Here is a 12918-nt window from a genome sequence, read left to right on the forward strand (position 1 = left end):
CAGCTGTCCAAAAATCTGACTGAAACATGTATGGTACAACACCATTCAAGCAACTACCACAAACTGCTTTAACACAACACCCAAATGTGCAATATTTATATGCAGCATTGTCCAATACATACCTATTTAACCATTTCTCTTAACTTTTCTAACTCACCATCATTCTCCGAATATCAGTTCCGTACCACACAGTATGTCAAGATAATGCACTACACGCTGTTCTCTCCATACTATGCTATTGGAAAAATATTCACTGCTACAAACACAGCTCCTCACGTTGACTATACATAGTGCCAACAATCCCCAATGCCAATAGCAACCCAATTCAGCATTGTGCCAATATCAATGTCTTCCATCAGACCAGCCTGTGACTTAGTAAATGACTAATTACAATACTTACAATAATTACAATAGCCTCCAAGTTTTACTGTTGGGCAAACCAAAATAGGTTACATATACTGAGGTACTTAACACTGCACAGCCCTGTTTCTTCAACTTGCCAAGTACACCTGTACTGTACAAAATTTGTGAAAAGCTCAATGTCAAAGTGAAAAGGATAATACATCACCTGCATCAAAATTTATTACTTTTATTTACATTTACTAGGAAAACAAGACTGGACACCACACAAATATTTAAGTACAGACATGGTAATAAATTAATAAAATTGATATAAATGCAAGTTAACAATGCGAGCCAAAGCCACAGACATTTTAGTGAGCTATGCATTCATACATACATAGGAGCATTGGTTACATCTCCGATGGCACATAACAAAATATTTGTATAATAGGAACAGTCAGCGCCGATGAATCTGTACACTGACCCAGATATAAGGCACTGCTGGCTGCAATTGAGGAAGCCAGTGCAGAGACTAGGAAGAAATGGTACGTAAAGTTTAGCAGTGATACCAGATACAGAGTGGGTAGTACAGATGGAAATACATGGTGGGGGTAAGATGCAAGGGGTGACTTATGGAATGTTAAAAATACACAGTACTGGTGACTGAAAGGAGATCTTAGGGAATGTTAAAAATACACAGTACTGGCATCGGTAGCAGATCAAAGATAGAAGTGAAACTTGGAGGGTCTGTACATGGCTGTGGGGGGCGAGATAGGTTAGCCACCACACAACACGGCACTTAATCCGACTGCCACCACACAACACGGCACTTAATCCGACGCCACCACAACCACTTGTAATGTAGCGCATTAGGTCATTTTTACGCGGGAATTGGTTTAAGTCTTACTCACCTGCATTATATCAATACCAGGTCACAAGCATAGATTACCGTTATCACAGAAAGTCATTAATACGGTTACTCACCTGTATTATAGTAATACCCAGTCTTCAGGCCGCAAGCATAGATTTCCATCATCACAGAAAGTCATTCATACGGTTACTCACCTGCTTCAGGCCGCAAGCATAGATTTCCGTTATCACAGAAAGTCAGTAATACGGTTACTCACCTGTATTATATTAATACCCAGTCTTCAGGCCGCAAGTATAGATTTCCGTTATCAAAGTCATTAATACTTTTCACATGTACTCTTCATAAATTGGCTCCTCATGAACCAGCACACATTACCTACATGGCACTGTCAATATGCTCACCCAAATAAACATTACACTTCAAAAACTGTCATCAGCAACACCATGTCACAAATGTGACCAAGTACAAGAAGTCCTAGAAATTAATCAGTTAATGTAAAACCTTCTTATTCAGCCACACCAGATTCCAACTAAACACTACTACTTGCATAATAAACGGTCAATGACTTTCACATATCACCATTCATTGATTACTTAAAACACCACAGATTTACATTATACCCAGACATGCTTGACACAACTATACGATACAAATCAAAATCCAGTTATTAAACTGGAAGACAGCAACACATCTCCACGAATCCTGTATGTAAACTGCTACAACATTCAGCATCACTGTTTAGTCCACACACAGCATATACTACAGACATACGTAAGCACCACACACAGCATATACTACCAACATACACAAGCACCAGAGTAAACTGCAGGACTTGCTACTGTAAAAGATCGCCTTGCTTTCTCAATTACTTTTTCCAAATCTAGAAATGTGTTTTGCGATCACCCGTGTCTTCTCTGGTCGCCACATCTAGCTATATTCTTTGGCAAAGTTGGTACCAACATGGGTGAAACTTCTAAAATGCCTCTTTTGGCTCGTACCACTTCTAACATGAGGTCATAAATGTAGTCGAACTTTCGCTTCTCAAAGATAGGTTTCGCCACCCATTCCTGTTTGGCCTTTGGGTACACCACTCTGTATCGAAGCTCTCCTTTAGAAGCTGACTTGGTGGTAGGGCATCGGACAACAGCTTGTTCCCGGTTGTGGTTCTCATTATGGTCAAGGATGGCAAGTATGATTCTTGCTTTCATTCCGCAAAGCTGAAGTGCTCAAATTTGGGGCAGTACCGGCATAGTAATGCATGGAACACTTCGAGGTTTCCGTGTGGCAGAACTTCGTGATGTGCTTCAGATCTTTAAGAAATGCAGGGTTTGTAACAATCTTCCTTAATGAGCTGTGACACGCATCATCTTCTTGAGCCACTTCTTCTCATCTCCGTCTATCACTGGCATCTCGTGACCGCAACAGGAAACCTTCTTTGCACCACTCCAGCTGTGACGGTCTGTAACATGGTAGAGCAGAGACAACCATTTTTCCTCAAGGGCAACTTCATCTCCTTCACATGTTTCGAACACCACCACAGATGATTGGAAATGCTATGGCACCACTGCAGTAATTCACGTCTACCTTGCCTTTTTCCTGCTTCACATACTTTCTTTGTCAGGCTTTTTGACATATGCCACACATCAAACTGATGTTCAATCGCTGGAAATTCCTTCCGCATCAAGAATCTAATCCCACGATGTCTGTCAGTTGCCACCAGTCGTACCTTTAGATTTTTATCCAGCAAATTAGTCATACATTTCTTGAAAGCTTTCTTCTCCAGTGCTACCGATGAAATTCCTGTGGTAACCTGCTCCAGGTCAAAATCGATGATCTTTCCTGAATCCAAGTCCATCATACTATAGAAGCAATACTTTGCTGAGTATCCAGGACTGTCGCATCGCCCGTCTCCAGCTAGCCTGATTTCCTTGCCCTTTGCATCTTCCAGCAGCCGCCTCTGATGCTCAGTCCAGGTATGTTGCAACACTGGAAACAAGTACTCGTTGAATTGAATAGAAGGTTGTCTCGCCTATAAATTCCAGTCCTACATATGCACAGAATCGCGCAATATGGGCATATGTACTTCCACTGAAAAGTATAGACGATGCAAGCAGTAGATTTCCAGCTGGCATTCTACCTATTACCGGTTGACTTTGCCACTCCAGAACCTCATGTCCACTAATGCAAGACACCCTCACAAATACACAGGAACCCATCTTCAATCTTTTTTCCACTTCCACTGCTGGTGTTTTGCATTGAGGACATGTCAGTTTCAAGAGTAGAGAATCAAGGCACGATTCGAATACAATGAACTTGGTCTCGCTTATCATTTTTTCATCTTCGTCCAGTTCTTCAATTGTGTCTTTCATCTCCGAGGTTGACATGCTGTCAGAAGGGTAGCACCAGTCTGGATCCTTCTCATTGTCATCACTTCCACAGTGTGAAAATGAGGATTCACTAATCATGCTTGTCTGAAGAAGTTCTGCTGGAAGCTTCACTGGGGTACTGCAAGCCTTTATCTGTAGAGGTGTATATGTACAGGATCTACTTGTGGATGCCTCACTAACGCAATTAGCCTCCTGCTGAAGATCTTCAGTCACTCTCCTGCTACATGTTCCCAATTCTGTACAACTGTTAACTTCAAGTCCCGGTTCACAATTTTCCGTCTGAACAACTTTGGACTTTTTGACATACGTGTGGTCTGTCAATGGTGACACTGCAACCTCTGGAAACTGTACAGCTGCATCAATCATCTTACAACTTCGGCTTACCAGACCTAACTTTGCTTGCACTCCGACACCACGACCTTTATTTCCAAACTTTTTTTTTGTTTGACATGCCACCGTCTTCATATCACAAGTCTGAATTTCCATTGTGTATACCTCGATATCTTGCACCACCTCTTCCTCCAATTCTGCTGCTTGCACCTGCAATAGCATTGACATTAATAAGGTCATAGTCATAGAAGGTACCTTAAATATAGGAAGAAACGGAAGAGTATATCCACCGCAATGGCTGCTTTTCAGTTGATGAAATTATACACATGGCAACCAATTTTCAGACATTAAACCAAATTGCCATATTTCTTGGCGTTCTGAGCAGGTACCTCCCTTCAGATAACTTTGTTTTTATGTTTCACATTCTTATGTACATCTTTCAGTAATTTCCCCCTTAGTAAAAAAGCGTTAATAACAATCTTCCTTAAATTGACTGTTTACTATGAATTATTAGTTAAGATACAAACGTGAATCTGCATAACACCATTTACACAATGCTGACATCAACATGCTGTGTCATCAACTCAAACCAGTTTTCCCTGAATCCAGGATTGCGTATCAATGACAGCCTACAAGCCTGTCAACACTTCACCATCTTTTGTGAAGAGCAGAGACATTCTTCCATGTCTACTGGACAACAGCAGTTCTCATATTGCCTATAGAAATGAAGCTTACTGTGACATACATAAGCGTAGCAGTATAGCAAAGAAATGCTTGTCTAGTCTGTTTTCTGCAAGTACGGATGCCTGCTTACCTGCACGGGTTCTGCACAGGCCGGACTTTCTTCTGGTTGCTCTTCATCATTCTGCTGTACTAACTCAGCTGCTGGTTCACTTCGCTTACGTTTTGCTGTACGTTTTGCTGCACTGTCAGTCTGTCAGAGACAACACAGTCTAACCTCAACCACTCATCAACTGAAAGGTGACCAAAATCACAGCATGATACTCAAAAATAACCGAATGCAGCAAATACTTACCTTTCGGTCTCGCGACAGTTGTTCAGTCACAATTGCCGGCAATGTGGGCTGTGTGGTAGTTAGTAATTCATCAATAAGCTGCAATGGTCACAAAATTAATAGTTATAATACCCATTACGATGTCCACAGCACTTACTGGACAGATTTGCGACTAAACAAATAAGCAAATATTTGAAGATTGCTTACATTTCTGTGTTGTTTGCGCCGAAGGCGACGTATTGTTGATGTCCGTGGATTTTTCATGGAGAAACCGAATAGTGTAGGCACCGCATTACTAATTAGTCTCCTAATTGGACATCATGGCTTCATGCCCTCTGGAAGTAACTGATGCATGAAATTCAGTTCAAACTGGCTCTCTTCAAAATGGTTTGAACACAGGAAATGCCGTGGCTTTACACTGGTTACCTCAGCTTTGACAAATTGGCTTACACTACCAACATCTGTGCCACAGTTAACCACCCATTGGGTACACTGTTTAATTTCACGTGGAAACCGATGGAATGATACACCGGGAGGCAGACAGTCTCGGCAAATACGGCAACCATATGCAAAGCACTGAGGCATGGCTGTTGTACACCTACAAGATAGAAAAATACATTGTGAACTGGACCGAATTGTCCCAGCATGTTGCAATTCATGACTCAGAAAATAATGAGTGACATTATGGGTATACTCGCATTCTAACTTCTGCTAAGTTAAGCACCATGGCTAATCTATTTCTCTATTAAAAAGCTAGCAAAAGAGAAGTAATTCATTACTCAGCGACACCAAATAGGCAAATGCCACGTATGGTGTGAATCCATCCATTAATTGACAGCAATATCCCACAGTCCATCCAGCAATGCTGAGCAAGACATCATATCCGCTAAAATGCACGCAATTACTCAGAGCACCTACCCACCATAACCGCAGTACCGTTGCGTCTCTAAATGGCCTTGGTGCGAGTCGCCATTCAGACCATATACAAATCAAAGCACTTCTGTTAGCAAAATAAACTACAGTTAGTCTGCAATGCATCCATACTAACATGCGATATTGATTGCCTTTGTCAGTACCATACTGAAAACCATACTTCAACTATGTCATTTATTGCTTTTGCAGGACTCAAGCAAACCAAGGAAGCTATCAGGAAATTGTACCGTATATCCACTTCAGGATGGATTACTGTAACATCTCAGCTGAACATACTGTGACCTACCATGAAAAATTAATTTTTACAAATTAGTTAGATGCACAGTGAAAACTGCACAATAGCGGCAAGAGGTTGCAGTGCCTAACCTCCCTTTATCCAGTACACATACATATTCCTAATAGCTCTGCTTTTAGTGGCATCATGGTAGAATCCACAGCTACGTACGATAATGACTTCTACCACTGAGAGGTATTTGTAGTTTAGTGGACATATGAATCAACCAACTTTCTGCATTACTGGCAAGACGCTACAGTGGTCTACATGAGTTGATCAGAAATGAAAATCTAATTGTTTTATGAAGACATTATTGGCTCAGCAATGATTACAGACACATCTTAATCTTCAAACACTTTATTGCTCTCCATTACAGTGCACATTCAGGAGTGTTACATTAATGTATAGCAGCATTCCTTTTCTTATAATCATTACAGCAGGATAAACAAACTTAGATGAACAGAAGTCCACATCAATGCTCAGAGAAAATCCATAGTCCTTCAAATGGTTGAAACCCAGTGTAACAGTCATCTTCTTCAGCTGGAAATTCAGCTCTTATTCGTGCTACAACACACGCGGGAAGTATCATGCGATTTCCGAATCCAAGTTTGCGATTGTTGTGCACCCACAAGACATACGCTCTGTAAGCAAACAGGCGGTACAACCTGAAATAAAACAAATTTCAGTAAGTTGCACCATTTCATAAGCACTCATCAACATTTGTCCAGATATGCTTCTGAGCCTTCAGCAACTGAGACGGATTGGCTATGTGCATACATGTCAAGCAGCAATGATTTCACCAATGGTATTCAAGTTGCATGCAAGACTAACCACTTGCACATAAGAGGCCACATACAAACTGTATAGATATAATGCTTCTAACATGAATTGTTGCTATGCCCTCCCTTTACACATTACAATATGCAGCAAAAGCAGCCAGTCAGTCCCACTTGGGCATCAGTGTAATCATTGAAAAATTTACCTGTTTGTCCACTGTGCATGTCGGTATCTTCCTCTAAGCATACAGTGATACCTATATAGTAGCTCTAGAACGTGTGGTAATAAGCAAGCCGTCTCAAATTGGGGGTGGAAGGTGATGCATGTGTTACTTTCTGATCCCGAGTTTAGTTGTCTCCATTTTTCGATCGCGCGTGGTGATGACGCACAACAGTGACATTCACGTTCTGTGGTCATAATTGTGCAGTGGCCACACAAGCACCACTGCATATCCTCTAGACTATAGCCTTCAGGCTGTACTGTTGGCTCTTCACTGTCATTGCTGCTGCTCATACGCCATTTCCTCCTAGGCTCTCCTGGGCGATAGGTCGGCTCAAACTGATAACCCTGTCTTGAACTGTGACCTTGAAATGCCATGTCAACAGCGACACTAAAAAAAGAAGGGATAACTGGATCACGAAAGACTACATTATTCATCGGCATATACTCATTTACATGTGTAAAAAGTAAAATGAAAATACAAGGATTACAGATATATTGAAGCCATTCATCCGCTGAGCAGTTAACCAATGTCCGTAGATCAGGCATGTCCTGGAGAAATTTGTATTGGCTACTGTGCCCAGAAAACATGTGCATTGCGAAGTGTAAAAGGCTACTTCGTTATCTTTACTTTCATGTGTCCAGTTCAGCTGTATGGGTTCATTACATGCACCAAGAGCAGTGAAAGTGTGGAAATAAGATTTGAAAGCACCAGGCAAAGCCCAATAAAAAAGTGAATGGCTAAATATATATATGAATGTTCAAAGCCTGCAAGAAATCAAAGTGGATTACTTCACTGGCAGGATGAACGCCAGCTGCCCTGGAAGACATTGTCTATCTTCCAGACAGAAGTATATAAGAGAGTAGTATTGCAAACGTGTATGGATGGCATAACACTAATTACATAGCTTCTCCACAATGACAGTCTGAGGAATGCAGCATCCTCCCACAAGTACCACAAAGTACAGTTTCAGTTTTCCAAAACTGACCATAAGAGTAGAAAGCACGACTATATGAATAAAGAAAATCATTGTGTTGTGCTACTAGCAGTGCTAGCAAACTTGGCATAATAAGAAGCAAGACTTTTCCCTCACTCTCATGAAGACAGCCTTGTACCAATGCTGCACTCAAATCTGTAACTAAACATTAATCTAAATAAGGAAATACTCAGATTTTTCACAACTAGAATGTTACAGCTGACACTGACAAACATTGCAAGCTTAGAGGAAGGCCAGATAGAAATGTCATAATTTGAAGTGGTCAAAGCCTTTGTAAAAGTGTAAAACATCCTGTGACACAATTTAGTTGGAATATGTTGATGCACTGTTTTATCATGCTTAAACTGCTGTAAAGCCTCCTGATGGCGTCCTGAAACAGCTCCAGTGGATCCAGAATTTCACAAGCAGGCTGTTAACAGATACCACCTTACATATACATATCACATCTATGATTTTTCAAACAATTAATTTTTTTTTATCATTTGTTGATTGGGAAAGTCCGACTAGGTTCCACAGAGCCTGTTCTCAGCGGAGGCCTGTGGAGAAATGCTCCAGAAATAAATAAATGTAATAAATGCCTAATACTTGCCTTAAAATTCTAATTCTCATTCTGATTTTAATTCTCTAATCTATCAGTTGCATCTTAGTTAATATATAGATTTTTTTTTTTTACAAATAAACATTCACTACAGCACTAGCATTTCTCACTGGGAAAACATCTCCAGCAGTCCATCTACATACAATGTCAACATTAGCAGCCCTACAATACTATAATCCACAAAAATAAGCCAAACAATTTGTAATTAAGTAAAGAATTCACATTACTGACTTAATAAAATGATTCTGAATAAGCTACAAGAGGGTCTCACCCAAACAAATAACTGGTGCCAGAAACATGGCCTCAAGCTAAATGCAAAAAAAATGTACAATCCCCTTTGAGGAGAGTGATGTCCCCACAAATTATCACGTTAATAACAATGTTGTAAGCACGCAATCAGTCGTGAGGTGCTTGGGCACCCGGGTTGATAGAAACCTGACTTTTGACCAGCACATTGTCTCGGTTGTAAGGAAAGCTTTTTACATGGCCCACCTCAATTAGTAAGGGTATCTCATCCAGGGACAAGGTCGTAACATCCCTGTATTCTTCCTTTAAAGTGCAATTATTGAACGCAGCACCCTTTTGGCACGTGCCTCAGCAAAACCACATGCCAAAAGAAAGAGTACAACCATTTCTAACAAAAAAGTCAAAGGACTAAGATCCCTTACGTTATCCAGACTAAAAAGCTTCTTGCTTTTTAGTCTGTTTGTATAACTAAGTGAACTTAGTCCTTTGAATTTCCTGTTTGCACTTAATTTTAAAATAGTTCTCAAAACGTGCATATTTTCTGTCTTTGGCCTAGCACTCGTGTGGGGTCATTTACTGCACTGTTATAACTTGATATTACTTGTGAACCTCGCTATCTCTGAAAAAACAAAAACAAAACAAAAAAATCTTGCTTTTTTCCCACTTTACTGAGATTGAAAAAAGTTCCGTTGCAGGCTTGCTGTTCTTGAACTGTTTGTAAGTTTGTGAGGCCATATTTGTCTTGGGCTAAAGGAAGGTCTCTCTGTTGATCAGTGGCAGTGAAAAACATTGAGCAGCTTCCCTGCCCCCCGTGGGAGTGGTTACTGACTTGAAACTGTAGTTTTATTGACCGTTTTGGGTCAATTCCTGGCTCTTTCCTGCCCCCTGCAATAAAGCACACTTTAGCGCGGAGTTGCCACTTAGAGCAGCATCGGGCAGCACCGGTTTAACAAGATTAAACTTTTTCTGGCTCCATAAAGTCTGTTCTTCATTTTTTTCCCTTAGAACTACTCTACTAGTAATCTAAACAGTATATCCCTTAACTAAAAAGCGCAGCACTTGTTCCTAAAAGCTTTTTTTTTTCCAAAAAAAAAAAAAAAAAAAGCTCAGCACTTTTCTTAAAAGCATCTTCATTTCAGGTTAAGCACTTCTATATTATACAAAGTCCCTCACTAGCGAACCCCCGCCCCCAGGAGTACCCACTTCCTTACTAAGTCCTCTCTTATTCAGTTACACCCCTAACTTCTTAATTTCTCTAGCATGTCGAAGGGCCAGATGCTAGCGTCCTCTCCTGTCCAGTTGTTGAATCTGGGAATATTGAGGCAAGGTTACAATTGCCTCATGTACACAGACAGCCCTCTCCTCCTCCCACATAACACAAATACTTGCGAGAGATGCAGCTATTTAGCCAAACTGGAGGGTGAGCTCTCTCAACTCAGGACTGGCAAGACCAGACAGGAGAAGGCAACTACACACACCACAAAACCAAGGACTGGCAAGACCAGACAGGAGGGAAGGCAACTACACACACCACAAAACAGTCTCACATAAAGCTATCACAACAATGAATCAAACACAAACACAGACATACCCGGAGGCTCTGAGCAAAAATTTACCTAAACAGCAGAGGCCCCCAAAGCAGACACCCAAGCAACTGCCACCTCATGACACACCACAGGCAACACAAACCACAAAATCAGTGTGCAAAGCAGTCACAGCCCTTAAGGCCAAATAGAACACCAAACATACTTGTCATAGGTGACTCCATAGTCAGACACACTGACGTCCCACTCACCAGGCTGAACAAGGAGAGGGTCACAGTAAGCTGCCTATCGAGCGCTAGAATCCGCCACATAACACAAGCACTCGGGTCACTCCACAGCAAGTACAAATATGACCATTGTCCATGCTGGTGTGAACAACCTGAGATGTACCTCCCTGGACTACATGAAAAGAGACAGAGGAGCTCCCTGATTATGTAGCCCAGGCAGGTATGACCCAGACCCTGAGCAGTATCCTTCCTTCACCAAGAATGATGCCACAATATAGAGACAAGATGATCAGCTTTAACAATTGGCTTAATTTCTGGTGTCATTCAAAGGGGATCCAGTGTCTGTCTGCCTGGGATGACATGCTTGACAAGCCATGCTGCTTCGCAAGGGACGGCTTGCACCTGTCACCCCTGGGATTCCTGATATTTGCTAAGGGTCTTGCCACCCCCATAGTGCCTTTTTTAGGCAAGCCTCAATTGTAAACCTACCACCCTAGAAAACAAAAATGGGAAGAAACTAAGGGTAATGCTGCTCAATGCCAGAAGTCTAAATCGCAAAATGCAAGCACTCGAGGCCCTTCTCAGTATGGAGAACATTGATGTCTGTGCTGTGACTGAAACCTGGATCAAGGCTCCTGAAAGCACCCCAGCACCATCAGGTTTTACCTCATATCATGCGTTCCGGCCCCAAAACCCGGACCACACCACAAAAGGAGTGGGTGTATCCATATTCATCAAGGATACCCACACCTCCAGGTTGGTGGCAACGCACGAAGCATCGGAAATCATCCAGGTGCAATTAACCATAGGCAAAACTGCTCTACAATTTGTAGCATGCTACAGGCCACCCTCTCAAACTCAGGAACCCCACACAGCCTTCCTGAAGACACTGGAGGGTATAAATGTATCTCCAGACACCATTATATTGGGTGACTTCAACTACCCGAATATAGACTGGGAACATTACTCAAGCAGAAATACTCCAGAAGTACTATATACCATAATCATCCACAGCACACGATAGTCACAAACAAGAAACTTTTAATGAAGCTTTCAGGTTTACACCCTTCATCAGCATACAAAATCACAACACATTAACAGTGTGTGTTGTGATTTTGTATGCTGATGAAGGTGTAAACCTGAAAGCTTCATTAAAAGTTTCTTGTGACTATTGTGTGCTGTGAACATTACTCAAGCCCCAACTTTCGAGCCCAAAGGTTCCTGGAGATCATAAATTCAAATGACATGGAACAACTAGTCACACAAGAGGAGAAAATATACTAGATCTCATCATCACAAACATGGGGACAAAATGCTCCACACCGGAAGTATATCCCTCATTGGTGAGATCAGATCATAAACTAATCTCACTGGAAATCCACATCCCGCCCCCACCCCAAACAAAAAAAAAAGACTCAAGGCCCCCGGAGCCAGTGGAAACCACAACCCAAGCTGCGGGAGCCCTTTCAAATACCTTCTCTGAACACCTCCAGGACTGCATGGATCAGGCAATCCCTAATAAAACCAAGACTCTTTCCAACAAGGGCAAACGTCCAGTCTGGTGGACCCCAGCCATAAACAAACTATACAATAAGAGGAGAAAGCTATTACATGATAGAGCAAAATCCATGAAAGGGAAGACACCCTTTATCATTATTAGTAAAAAAATACGAGCACTCATAAAATCATCCAGGGCCAACTTTGAGAGAAAAATTGCCATAGATTCAAAAGACAATCATAAGGCCTTCTTCAGCTATGTCAGAAACCTGGGTGGAAACTCCCAGATATGCTCAGAATTAGTCCAAAATGATACAAAAATCACTGAACCCACAGACATTGCCAACATACTGGCAGACAGGTTCAGTGGAAACTTCACCCCCCCCCCCAAAAGGAGAGAACTATCCCAGCGGAGTGTAGCCTCCCAGACATCTCAAATGCCCAGGTGAAAGCTGCTCTATGTAAAGCTAAAAACACAGCATCAATGGGACTGGATGGTGTCCCCAGCTGTGTGCTACACGAACTCAATGAGGAACTAAACCCGCACATAAGGCAGCTGTTTAATCTTAGCCTTACCACAGGATACGTGCCCAAGGAGTGGCTTACGGCAACTGTGGTCCCACTCCACAAAGGCGGTGCCTCTACGGACCCTGGTAATTA

The 12918-nt window shown here is 41.8% G+C and overlaps 2 protein-coding genes across 2 annotated transcripts in view; one reads left to right on the forward strand and one right to left on the reverse strand.

The window, feature by feature from the left end:
• The window catches only part of MAP3K3 (mitogen-activated protein kinase kinase kinase 3), a 1217405-nt gene that overhangs the window by 579152 nt on the left and 625335 nt on the right, over positions 1–12918 (forward strand). The gene's annotated exons all lie outside the window — the stretch shown is intronic.
• On the reverse strand, positions 6379–7607 carry LOC122788197 (P2X purinoceptor 7-like). Its single transcript, XM_044055196.1, has 2 exons — positions 7135–7607; positions 6379–6817 (listed from the first exon to the last, which is right to left on the reverse strand). Exons 1-2 carry the CDS (start codon positions 7590–7592, stop codon positions 6625–6627), a joined length of 651 nt encoding a protein of 216 aa, XP_043911131.1. The 5' UTR covers positions 7593–7607; the 3' UTR covers positions 6379–6624.

The sequence above is a fragment of the Protopterus annectens genome, chromosome 13.part0, assembly GCF_019279795.1.
Source record: "Protopterus annectens isolate FY-2018-M chromosome 13.part0, PAN1.0, whole genome shotgun sequence".
In the NCBI taxonomy this organism is placed as follows: domain Eukaryota; kingdom Metazoa; phylum Chordata; order Ceratodontiformes; family Protopteridae; genus Protopterus; species Protopterus annectens.